The sequence below is a fragment of the Meriones unguiculatus genome, chromosome 5, assembly GCF_030254825.1.
Source record: "Meriones unguiculatus strain TT.TT164.6M chromosome 5, Bangor_MerUng_6.1, whole genome shotgun sequence".
Lineage (NCBI taxonomy): Eukaryota > Metazoa > Chordata > Mammalia > Rodentia > Muridae > Meriones > Meriones unguiculatus.
Window position 1 is genome coordinate 15,628,232 of NC_083353.1, and position 12,865 is coordinate 15,641,096.

Here is a 12,865-nt window from a genome sequence, read left to right on the forward strand (position 1 = left end):
CATATAAATGAGAAACAAATAAATGTCTAAAGAGATACGAGAAAATATGCCCTAACAGAAGCCCCCAAGAACATACAGGAAACCACAATCAATCAGGTGAAGGAAATGTATAAAACAGTTCAAGAACTGAAAACAGAATTAGAATAAATAAAGAAAACAAACTAGAAAACCCTGGACATGGAAAACTTAGAGAACAGATCAAGCACTAAAGAGGAAAGTATCAAAAACAGAATACAAGATATTGATGAGAGAATCTCAGGTGTTGAAGATACAACTGAAAAAAATCAATGCAGCTCACAAAGAAAACATGAAATCAGAAAAGTTCTTGACACAAAATATCCAAGAATTCAAGGACACCATGAAAAGATAATAAAACAAGATGAAAAAAGAAGATTCCAGACTCCAAGTTACAGGGGGGATACAAAATGAATAAAGTGTAATTAATAAAGAATTTTTAAAAAGAGAGAGGAGAATATTGCTTTTCTGAATGATGGTGCCCTTATATTTGGGACATAGATGTTCAGGATTTTGATGTCCTCCTGGGAAATTTTTCTTTGATGAGGATGAACTGTCCTTCTCCATCTCTTTTGATTAATTAAAGTTGAAAGTCTATTTTATTAGATATTAGCATGGCAACTCCAACTTGCTTCTTGGCCCCGTTTGCTTGGAAAAGCTTTTTCCAGCCCTTTAGTCTGAGATAGTACTGACCTTTGTTGCTGAGCTGTGTTTCTTCAATGCACCAGATCGTTGTAATCCATTTCTGCAACCATTCTGTTAGCCTCTGTCTTTTTATTGTCGGGTTCATTCCATTGATGTTGATAGATATTAGTGACCAATGAGTGTTAATTCCTTTTATTGTGGAGTTGGTGGTGATAGTATGTTTATGTGTTTCCTCTGTGGCCTGGTAAGGGTGCTTCCCCCTCAGGGCGAGGTAATTAAAGAGCAGGCAAATCAATTCATGTCAGAGACAGTCCCTGTTCCTATTACTATGGAACCAACTTGGACACTGAACTGTCAAGGGCTACATCTGTGCAGGGGTCTTAGGTTATCTCCATGCATAGGCCTTAGTTGGAGTATCAGTCTCAGGAAAGAGCCCTATGTTCAGATTTTTTGGTTCTGTTGCTCTTCTTGTTTAGTTCCTGTCCTCTCCAGATCTTACTGTTTCCCATTTATTTCATAAGATTCCCTGCACTCTGCCCAAAGGTTGCCCATAAGTCTCAGCATCTGCTTTGATAGTCTGCAGGGCAGAGACTTTCAGAGGTCCTTTGTTTCAGGCTCCTGACTTGTTCCCTTTTTCCTCCTTCTTCTGATGTCCATCCTCTTTGCCTTTCTGGATAGGGATTGAACATTTTAGCAAGAGTTCTTTCTCTTGATTAGTTTCTTTAGGTGTACAGATTTTAGTAGGTTTATCCTATATAATATGTCTATATGAGTGAGTATATACCGTGTGTGTCTTTCTGCTTCTGGGATAGCTCATTCAGGATGATCTTTCCCAGTTCCCACCATTTACCTGCAAATTTCATGATGTCCTGATTTTTTATTGCTGAGTAATATTCCATTGTGTAGATGTACCATACTTTCTGTATCCCTTCCTTCATTGTGGGACATCTGGGATGTTTCCAGGTTCTGACTATTACAAATCAAGCTGCTACAAACATGGTTGAGCTAATGTAATTGATGTGTACTTGAGCCTCATTTGGGTATATGCCAAGGAATGGTATAGCTGTATCTTGAGGAAGCTCTATTCCTAGTTGTCTGAGAAAGTGCCACATTGCTTTCAGAGTGGTTGTACAAGTTTACATTCCCACCAGCATTGGAGGAGAGTTCCCTTTTCTCCACAACCTCTCCAGCATGTGTTGTCTCTTGAGGTTTTGATTTTGGCCATTCTGATGGGTGTAAGATGAAATCTTAGAGTTGTTTTGATTTGCATTTCCCTGATGACTAAGGACGTTGAGCATTTCTTTAAGTGTTTCTCTGTCATTTGATATTCCTCTATTGAAAATTCTCTGTTTAGCTCTGTACTCCATTTTCAATGGGATACTGGATTAGTTGGTGTTTAACTTCTTGAGTTCTTTATATATACTGGATATTAGTCTTTTGTCAGCTATAGGGTTGGTGAAGATCCTTTCCCACTCTCTAGGCAGTCGTTTTGCTCTGAGGATAGTATCTTTTGCTTTACAGAAGCTTTTCAGTTTCATGAGGTCCCATTTATTGATCATTGCTCTTGGAGCCTGTGCTGTTGGTGTTCTGTTCAGAAAGTTGTCTCCTGTGCCAATGAGTTCAAGGCTCTTCTCCACTTTTTCTTCTAAGCAGTTTAGTGTGTCTGGTTTTATATTGAGGTCTTTTGATCCACTTGGACTTTAGTTCTGTGCAGGGTGACAAGTACGGATCTATTTGCATTTTTCTACATGTAGACATCCAGTTAGACCAGCACCATTTGTTGAAGATGCTGTCTTTTTTTCCATTTTATAGTTTTGTCTTCTTTGTCAAAAATCAGGTGTCCATATGTGTGTGGATTTATTTCAGCATCTTCTATTCGATTCCATTGATCCATAAGTTTTTTTCTTTGCCAGTACCAAAAAGGATCAATGAGCCTTGTCTTACTCAATTTGACTTGAAAGTCTAGGAGGGCATTCAAAGGCCAGTGTGCCTTTAATCTTTTAAGGGATATACTACTTTGAGTCACAATTAAATAAATATTTCCACCTCTTTTGCCTATCTTGATAGCATGATTTTAAAAGTGATTTGACACAAAATATTATCATTTTTATGGCTGTGTTCATTGGCAGAATAAGTTTGGAAACAATTAAAAGTTTTTCTTTTAATATTAACCATCCTTATTCTTTAAATAGATAATCTTTAATTCAGTAATAATCTTCTTTTTCTTTTTTCTCTTTGAAAAGTTTTAATTTATTATTTATACTTTTATAATTTTTTTTATTTTTTATATAAGTTACAGTTTATTTACTTTGTATCCCACCTGTTGTCCCCCTCCCACATTCCCTCCTATACCCACACTCCCTCTCTTATCTCCTCCCTGCTCTTCTCTAAGTCCAATTGAAGGAATCTGTTAATGGATTTTGCCTCTTGGCTTTGGCAGATGTGGGTTTAATCTAAAGTTCAGTTTCTTAGATACTGACCTTGGCAGTTTCTCCAACAGGGTGCTCTCTTCCTGATAATTAGGTAGCAAACTTTGTGTAACCTTGAGTGAATCCTTGGAAGTTTTGCCAAGTGAAGCAAATGGGCTGTTACATTGAGAAAGTTGCTTGTGTTTTTTGCTTTAAAAGAGCTGCTAGAGTGCTTAAAATAAACGAGTCTTCATCAGAAACCTGTCTTAACTCCATTCTTCTTGTCAATGCCCCTATCATTCCCACTTCCTCTTTCAGGTAGACCCTGTTCAACTTGCCAGCTGGATGGGTCATCTGCTCTTAGGGAGGTCTCCCTCCCCTTCCATCTGACCCTAGCTTATCAGGTCTCTTCAGGACTGGTTACTATATCCTCCTCTATGGCCTACCAACGCTGCTCCTCCCACAGGGACAGGGGTGGGGGAATGTCAAAGAGCCAGCCATTGAGTTCCTGTCAGAAACAGTCCTTGTTCCCCTTACTAGGCTTCTCACTTGGCTGAGCTGCTGTGGGCTACATATGAGCAGGGGTTCTAAGTTATATCCATGCATGGTCCTTGGTTGGAAAAAACAGTCTCAGAAAAGACCTCTGTGCCCAGGTATATTTGATTCTTGTGGAACTCCTGTTCTCTCCATGTCATACTAACTCCCCCTTCTTTCATATAATTCCCTGCACTCTGCCTAAGGTTTCGTTATGAGTCTGAGCATTTGCTTTGATACATTGTTAGGTAGAGTCTTTCAGAGGCTGTCTGTGGTAGGCTCCTGTCTTATTACTTGTTTCCCCCTACTTCCAATGCCCATCCATTTGTTTTTCTAAGTGAGGAGTGATCATCTTACCCAGGGTCTTCTTGTTAATCTTCTTTAGGTGTTCAGATTTTAGTATGTTTATTTCTATTTTATAGGTCTAATATCTGCTTATAAGTTTGTATATACCATGTGTCTTTCTGTTTCTGGGATACTTCACTCAGAATGATCTTTTCTAGATCCCACCATTTGCCTCCAAATTTCATGATTTCCTTATTTTTAATTGCTGAGTAGTATTCCATTGTGTAAATGTACCACAATTTCTGTATCCATTCCTCCACTGAGGGACACATCTGTTGTTTCCAGGTTCTGGCTATTACAAATAAAGCTGCTATGAACATGGTTGAACAAATGTCCTTGTTGTGTACTTGAGCATCTTTTGGATATATGCCTAGAAGTAGTATAGCAGGATCTTGAGGAAGCACTATACCTAGTTTTCTGAGAATGTGCCAGATTGATTTCTAAAGTGGTTGTACAAGTTTACATTCCAACCAATGGAGGAGGGTTTCCCTTTCTCCCCAACCTCTCCAGCATGTGTTGTCACTTGAGTTTTTGATTTTATCCATTCTGATGGGTGTAAGGTGAAATCTCAGGGTCGTTTTGATTTGCAACTTCCTGATGGCTAAGGATGCTGAGCATTTCTTTAAGTGTTTCTCTGCCATTCTATATTCCTCTACAGAGAATTCTCTGCTTAGCTCTGTACCCCATATTTTCATTGGATTGATTGATTTGTTGAATAAGTACTTTGGAAATAATTAAATTTTTTTATTTTCATATTAATCATCTTTATTCTTTAAATAGATAATCTTTAAATTTCAATTATGATTTTATTTTTCTTTACTGATCTTCTGATTTATTTATGAATAAATATTACCTGTATATAAGATTTGTTTCTGTCTGAGTTATTTATTAAAACTGAAAGTACTCATAGAAATCACAAGGAATTATTTTACATAAATGTACACTTGAGCTAGGCAGGAATACATCAAATTTTTGGCAGACTCTGAATAAGTAAACAATGAAACTGGTGTATAGTCATCTTTCTAAATCCAATCATCTTCATGTGTTCTGCATATGGAGAGAACACTCATGGATTGCAGCAGAGCCCCAGAGAGCACCTGTCTACTTACCCTGCTTGTCATCCTCTCCTTGTTGAAAGAGTATCTGTACTGGCCTATACTCATTACACATAACATTGAACTTTATAAAAACAATATTCTTTCCAGATTATGCTCTACAACCATAGTTATACCCAATACTAATGACATTTTCTGTCAAATTGACATAAACCTGAAACATCTGAAAAGGAGAAATCTTAATTGAGAAATTGCCTTAGTACTACTGGGCAATTGCATTGGGCAAGTCTGTAGGCATTTTGTTAATTAGCAATTGATTGGGGAAGACCTAGTCCATTGTAGGCAATGCCAGCAACTGATGGTGATCCTAGGTTCCACAACAGAGCAACCTGAGCAAGCCATGAGGAGGAATCCAGTAAGCATCACTCCTCCTTGGCCTCTCCTTAGCTGCTGCTGCCTCTGGCTTCCTTCTCTGTTTGAATCCCAGCCCTGACTTACCTCAGTGATGGACTGTTACCTGAAAGTGTAGGAAGAAGTTCAGTTGCTTTTTGTCATGATGTTTTTTCATATCAATAATGACTGTAAATAAGACACACACTTTACCCTCCTCTTTCTCTCTGTTCCATGTTTCATTTACCACAAGTTTCCTTCCCTCACCAAGTTCCCCTTCTACAATCACATAACAATTGTGTTCATGCTTATGGAATCATGTTTAAAATATAGTATTTAAAAATGAGAGACTACATGTAATAAATGTTTGGTAAGACATATGTACACCACTGCCTCTTTTTCATAGATCACAAACTACTCTAAATTCCCTGTATCTGCTCTCAAGTTAGAGACCCAGAAACAAGAGAAACAAATGTTCTTAACCACTGATCTGGCACTCTACCCCTAAAACTTTCTGTTTTAATGTTTATCCTTCTTTATCTTCTCCATTTCTTCTCTTCTCTTCACGTTTCCCATCCTTTCCCTATCCAGAATTCCTTCTACTTCTCCCAGAATCTTCCTTTTATCCTTTCTCTTACCTCCTCTTCTCTGTTCCCCTGTTTCTATCTGTTTCTTTTTTTTTTTCTTTTTTGTTCAGGATAGTTATTGTTTCCTCAGGATTGTAATCAAAGGTTTTTCTAGTATTACTTCTGTACAATTCACTTGCTAAAAAGGATTTCGATTGTTTTAATAAAAGTCTCTCATGAGTACATCTTGATTTATTTGGATTGAGAACTCTAAGTTGTTCCTTGAGCTTCTATGTTGACTTTTTGCCCCAAAAGTTGCTTACTTGCTTTGATGATATTTTTGGCTGTAGATTTATCCTGCATTCTCTCACAGCTCAGTGCCCAGGCTATTTATTTTCTCATTCGGTGACTACTTTGCATAGGTCCCTAAAAGCCAGCCCAGTTGCCCATATTTTATAAACCAGCCTTTGCGGTGACAATTGAAATGCTTCAGACAAGCAGGGGCAGCAAGATGGAGTCACACACGCAGGTCTTCATACTCCTGCTCCTCTGGATGTCTGGTGAGATACTAAAGAGTATTGAAATATGATCAAAAAATTCATTTTTAGAAAAACAGCTATTTACTATTGGTATCCATTCCATTAGAAAATGCATTTTGATCCCAACATTTGTATCAGGAACTCTTTGTGTGCATATATGTATACTCATGGTCTATTTCTGATTGCAGATGCTCAGGGGAACATTTTGATGAAACAGTCTCCTGAATTCATGTCCACATCTGTTGGAGACAGAATCACCATAAGCTGCAAGTCCAGTCAGAGTGTGAGTGATTATGTAGCTTGGTACCAGCATAAACCTGGGCAGCCCCCTAAACTGCTAATCTATGGTGCATCCACTCGCCCTTCTGGGGTCCCTGATCGCTTCACAGGCAGTGGATATGGGACAGATTTCACTCTCAGCATCAGCAGTGTGCAGGCTGAAGACCTGGCAGTTTATTACTGTCAGCAGTATAACAGCTATACTCCCACAGTGCTTCAGCCTTCAACACAAACCTCCTTGAAAGTCTCACCAGCTGCCTGCACCACACACAGCCCTGGCTCTGCACACTTCCTCCTTCTGCCTGAGATCTGCTATGCATGACTAATTGTTGCAACCTTCAGTAGAAAGTTAATAAAGTGATGGCCTCCACTCTTCCATAGTGTTTGCAACACAGGTACTGATTGGTAAAAAGGGAGAAGCTAACTGAAGAGATGTAAAAGTTGTGGTGTTGCACTGAGAGGATATAGTACAAGCAAATAAACATTAGTGAAGTTTTCAGTGTCATATCAGCTTTAGATATCTCCATGTTAAGCCTTTATGTTATAATGAATCTGTATAAAATTTGATAGGATTTCAAATCATTTACAAAGAATACAGAATCATGAGTTTATTAGTTTAGATTAAGAATCCAAAAGCAATTGGTTTTTGACCTGGGCAGTGATCATCTTGCTTTCAATTCCTTCAGAGTTGTCCAAAGATTTATTATACAAGCTGCAAGGATTAAATCCCTTTAAAAACTGTCAGCATTCTTCCTGTAAAATGCTTACAGTATTTGTGCTAATTAATCTTTGAAAATATTAGGACACATTTGCTGGTTTATGGGATCTTGGTGTCTTTTAAAGATTCAAATACATGTACATATATAAGGAATTAAAAAAAATAAACCCAGGGAGCATGTTGAGAGATAAATGGACCGAATGTTCTCTCTGAGGCCCTCAAGAAAGCACAAAGAGAATAATTGTTCTATGTTTTTCTCCAAGGTATTCTTGGCCAGGTCCAGTCTGAACATGGGGCCTGAGCCTTGAAGGAGTTAAGGTTTCAGTCCTTGGAAACTGGGCTTTGTACTCTGAAGGGCATTTGTGACTGAGGCATCTTGTGTGTTCGTGGCCAACAGTGTCTGATTTAACTCTCTTTTCAAATGGATCCAACAACTCCATTCAATAGTATAGATGATGCTATACTTCTTAATAAAATTCCTTGACATAGTCTTTATCTTATGCAAGCCTTCCTGGTCCCAACTCTTCCTTTTGTCTTCTTTTTTTTTCAATTCTTTATTAATTACACTTTATTCATTTTGTATCCCCCCTGTGGCTCCTTCCCACCTCCCTTCCCAATCCTTCACTTCCTCCACCCTCTGCATGCAAGCCCCTCCGCAAGTCCCTGATAGGGGAGGTCTTCTTTTCCTTCCTTTCTTCCTATCTTAGTCAATTAGGTCTCATCAGAAATGGCTGCATTGTATTCTTCTGTGGCCTAGTAATGCTGCATCCCTCTCCAGGGGAGGTAATTAAAGAGCGCGCAAATCAATTCATGTCAGAGACAGTCCTTGTTCCTATCACAATGGAAACCACTTGGATACTGAACTACCATGGGCTACATCTGTGCAGGGGTCTTAGGTTATCTCCATGCATAGTCCTTGGTTGGAAGATCAGTCTCAGGAAAGACCCCTGTGCTCAGATTTTTTGGTTCTGTTGCTCTCCTTATGGAGTTACTGTCCTCTCCAGGTCTTACTGTTTCCCACTTCTTTGCTAAGATTCCCTGACCTCTGCCCAAAGGTTGCCCATAAGTCTCAGTATCTATATTGATAGTCTGCAGGGCAGAGTCTTTCAGAGGTTCTCTGTGTCAGGCTCCTGACTTGTTTCCTCTATTTTCCTTCTTTTGATGTCCATCCTCTTTGACTTTCTGGATAGGAATTGAGCATTTTAACAAGAGTCCTCCGTTTTGGTTTGTTTCTTTTGGTGTCCTGCATCCACTTTCTTGGTGGCCTGGTTAGGCCACCTCACCAGGGGCAAGTGATCAAAGAGCAGGCAATTGAGTTCATGTCAGAGGGAACCCTTACTTTGGCCCCTAGAACTCAGATTTGTTACTTTTGTTGGTCTTCTTGTGGAGCTTCTGTCCATTCTGGTTCCTTCAATTCCTCCACTCTTTCCTATGACTTCCTGCCCAATGTGCTTTGATCCAATGCTGTGTGAAGTCTTTCAGAGGACATTTATGAGAGTCTTCCATCCTGTTTCTTCTCTTCAACCATTTCCAGTGTCTATTATATTTGCCCTTCTGAATGAGAATTAAGCATCTTCTCTAGGGTCCTCTTTGTCATTTGTCTTCTTTAGTTGCGAGTATTGTATTATAATTATCTAGTATTTTGCTTTTCTTTCTTTCTTTCTTCTTTCTTTGTGCTTGCTCTTTTTTTCTATCTATGTTTGTATTTCAATTTATTCATTATATATCCCAATTGAAGCCTCCTCCTTCATGTCCTCCTAGTCCCACCTTCCCTCTCTCTCTCCCCATATTCCCTTCTTCTAGTCTACTGAAAGAGAGAGTTTTCCTTTTTTTTTCCCCATCTCCTCATACTTATGAAGTTTCATCAGGACAGCCTGGATCCACTTTGTTGGTGGCCTAGTTAGGTCACATGACCAGGGGCAAGTGATCAAAGAGCAGGCAATGGAGTTCATGTCAGAGGCAACCTCTGCTCCCCTTACTTTGGAACGGACAGGGAGACTGAGCTACCACTCAGCTACACCAGAGCAGGAGTCTTGCTGGTCTCCATGCATAGTTCTTGGTTAGTTCATTAGTCTCTGCAGGACACCCTGGGCTCAGGATTTTTTAGCTTTGTTGCTGTCCTTGAGGGGCTCCTGTCCCCTCATGTGCTTCTTTCTCCCCTTCTTCCAGTAGACTCCCTGCTCTCTGCCCAAAATTTGGCTGTGATACTAAGAATCTGCCTAAATTCTCTGTTGGGTGGAGTCTTTCAGATTACCTCTACCCTATTCCTTCTCTTCCACTGCTTCTGGTGTTTATCCTGTTTGCCTTTTTGAGTGAGATTTAAGTATCTTCCCTAGGGTCCTCCTCGTTGTTTAACTTCTTGGGTATGTAGATTTTTAGTATGGCTATTCTATATTATCTGGGTAGTATCCACTTATAAGTGAGTGTATACCATTCACTTCTTTCTGTTTCTGTGTTACCTCACTCAGGGTGATCTTCTCTATTTCAATCCATTTGTCTTCAAATTTCATGATTTCCTTGTTTTTAACAGCTGAGTAGTATTTCATTGTGTAAATGTGCCACAATTTCTGTTTTCATTCCTCCATTGAGGAACATCTGGATTGTTTTCAGATTCTGGCTATTACAAGTCAAGCTGCTAAGAACATAGTTTAGTACATGTCCTCGTTGTATGGTGGGGCATCTTTTGGGTTCATGCCCAGGAGTGCTATAGCCAGATTTTGAGGTAGCACTATTCCGAAATTTCTCAGAAAGTACCAGATTGATTTGCAAAGTGGTTGTACAAGTTTGCACTTTTATCAGCAATGGAAGAGTGCTTTCCTTTTTCCACATCCTCTCCAGCATGTGTTGTCACTTGTGCTTTTGATCTTAGTCATTCTAATCTGTGGTAAGATGGAATCTCAGAGACATTTTGATTTGCATATACCTGATGACATGGGATGTTTGGCGTTTCTTTAAGTATTTCACCACCATTTGACATTCCACTGTTTAGAAATCTCTACTTAGCTCTATACCCCATTTTAATTTTTGATTATTTTTTTGTTGGTGTCTAATTTCTTCAGTTTTTATATATTCTTGATATTAGTCATTTGTCATATATAGGATTGGTGATGCTCTTTCCCAAGTCTGTAGGCTTCTGTTTTATTCTTTTGACAGTGTCCTTTGCTTCACAAAAACTTTTTGGGTTCAGGAGATCCTATTTATTAATTTTTTATCTTAGAGCCTGAGCTGTTGGTGTTCTGTTCAGGAAGTTGTTTCCAGTGCCAGTGAGTTTGAGGCACTTCTCCGCTTTTTCTTCCACCACATTTAGTGTGTCTAGATTTATTTTGAGGTCTTTGATCAACTTGCCCTTTAATTTTGTGCAGGGTGATAGGTATAGGTCTATTTCATTGTTCTACATGTAGACATTCAATTAGATCAGCACCATTTTTTTGAAGATGCTATCCTTTTTTCCATTGTATGGTTTTGACATCTTTGTCAAAAGTTAGGTATCCATAGTTTTTTTGGGTTTTTTTTCTGGGTCTTCGGTTTGATTACATTGACCCACCAGTCTGTTTCTATGCCAGTATGATGCAGATTTCTGTTTCTCTACATTACAGCTTGAGATCAGGGATGGAAATACCTCCAGAAGATCTTTTATTGTAGAGGATTGTTTAGCTAGTCCATTTTTTTTCCATATACTGTTAAGGATTTTTCTTTAAAGGTTTGTAAGAATAGTGTTGGTAAGTTGTGTTGGAATTGCTTTGAATCTGTAGATTGGTTTTGTTAAGATGGTCATTTTTACTATGTTAATCCTACCAAGCTATGAGCATGGGGGATCTGTCCATTTTCTTTTATCTTCTTCAATTTCTTTTTAGAGACTTGAAGTTTTTTTTTTTTCCATACAAATCTTTGATGTGCTTGTTATAGTTACACCAAGATACTTTATGTTTTTTTTGTGACTATTGTGAAAAGTATTGTTTCCCTAGTTTTTTTTCAACCCATTTTTCTTTTGTATACAGGAAGGCTACTATTTTTTTTTTTTTTTTTTTTTTGGAGTCAATTTTGTGTCAAGTCACTTTTCGGGGATATTTTTCATATGTAGGAATTCCCAGGTAGACTCTTTCGGTCACTAATGGATACTATCATATCATCTGCAATTAGTGATACTTTGATTTTTTCTTTTCTGATTTGAGTCCACTTTATCTCCTTTAATTGTTACTCTACCTAGGAATTCAAGTACTATGTTGAAGAGATATGATGGTAGTTGGCAGCATTACCTTATTTCTGATTTATGTGGGATTGATTTAAGTTTTCTCTCCATTTCATTTAATGATGGCTATAGCCTTGCTGTATATTGCCTTTACTATGTTTCTATGTGGCTTGTATACCTGATCTTCCCAAGACCTTAAACATGAAGGGGTGTTGGATTTTGTCAAATGTTTCTTTCACAATCTAAGAAGATGATAATGTGGTGTTTTTCGTTTCCATATATATATGTATTAGATTACTTTGATGGATTTCTGTATATTGAACTACCCCTGCATATCTGGGATGAAGCTTACTTGGTCAAAGTAGATGATATCTTGCATTCTGTTTGTGAACATTTCTTTTGATTTTAATTTTTTAATTTAATTTTATTAATTACATTTTATTCACTTTCTATCCCCCCATAAGCACTGCCCTCCTCCCCTCCTGGTCCTACCCTCCCTCCCCCTTCTTCATGCATGCCCCTCCCAAAGTCCATTGATAAGGGAGGTCCTCCTCTCCTTCCTTCTGATCTTAGGCTATCAGATCACATCAGGAGTGACTGCATTGTCATCTTCTGTGGCCTGGTAAGGCTGCTCCCCCCTCAGGGTGAGGTGATCAAAGAGCAGGCCAATGAGATTATATCAGAGGCAGTCCCTCTTCCCATTACTATGCAACCCACTTGGACAGCAAACTGCCATGAGCTCCATCTGTGCAGGGGTTCTAGGTTATCTCCATGCATGGTACTTGGTTGGAGGATGAGTCTCTGGAAAGACCCCTGTGTTCAAATTTTTTGGTTATGTTGCTCTCCTTGTGGAGCTCCTGTCCTCTTCAGATCTTACTATTTCCCACTTCTTTCATAAGATTCCATGTACTCTGTCCAACAGTTGGCCATAAGTCTCAGCATCTGCTTTGATAGTCTGCAGGGCAGAGCCTTTCAGAGGCCCTCTGTGGCAGGTTCTTAACTTGTTTCCTGTTTTCTTCTTCTTGTGATTTCCATCCTCTTTGCCTTTCGGGATGGAGATTGAGCATTTTAGACATGGTCTTCTTTCTTGATTAGTTTCTTTAGGAGTACAGATTTTAGTAGGTTTATCCTATGTTATATGTCTATATGAGTGAGTATATACCATGTGTGTTTTTATGCTTC

General features: G+C 38.8%; 1 gene segment (V, D, J or C); it reads left to right on the top strand.

Moving 5' to 3' along the window:
* Positions 1-6,434: 6,434 nt before the first annotated feature.
* Positions 6,435-7,802, top strand: LOC110566547 (immunoglobulin kappa variable 3-15-like). The segment is given in 3 exon segments: positions 6,435-6,518; positions 6,686-6,995; positions 7,772-7,802. Coding segments are annotated over 3 exon segments (417 nt in total).
* Positions 7,803-12,865: the final 5,063 nt, after the last annotated feature.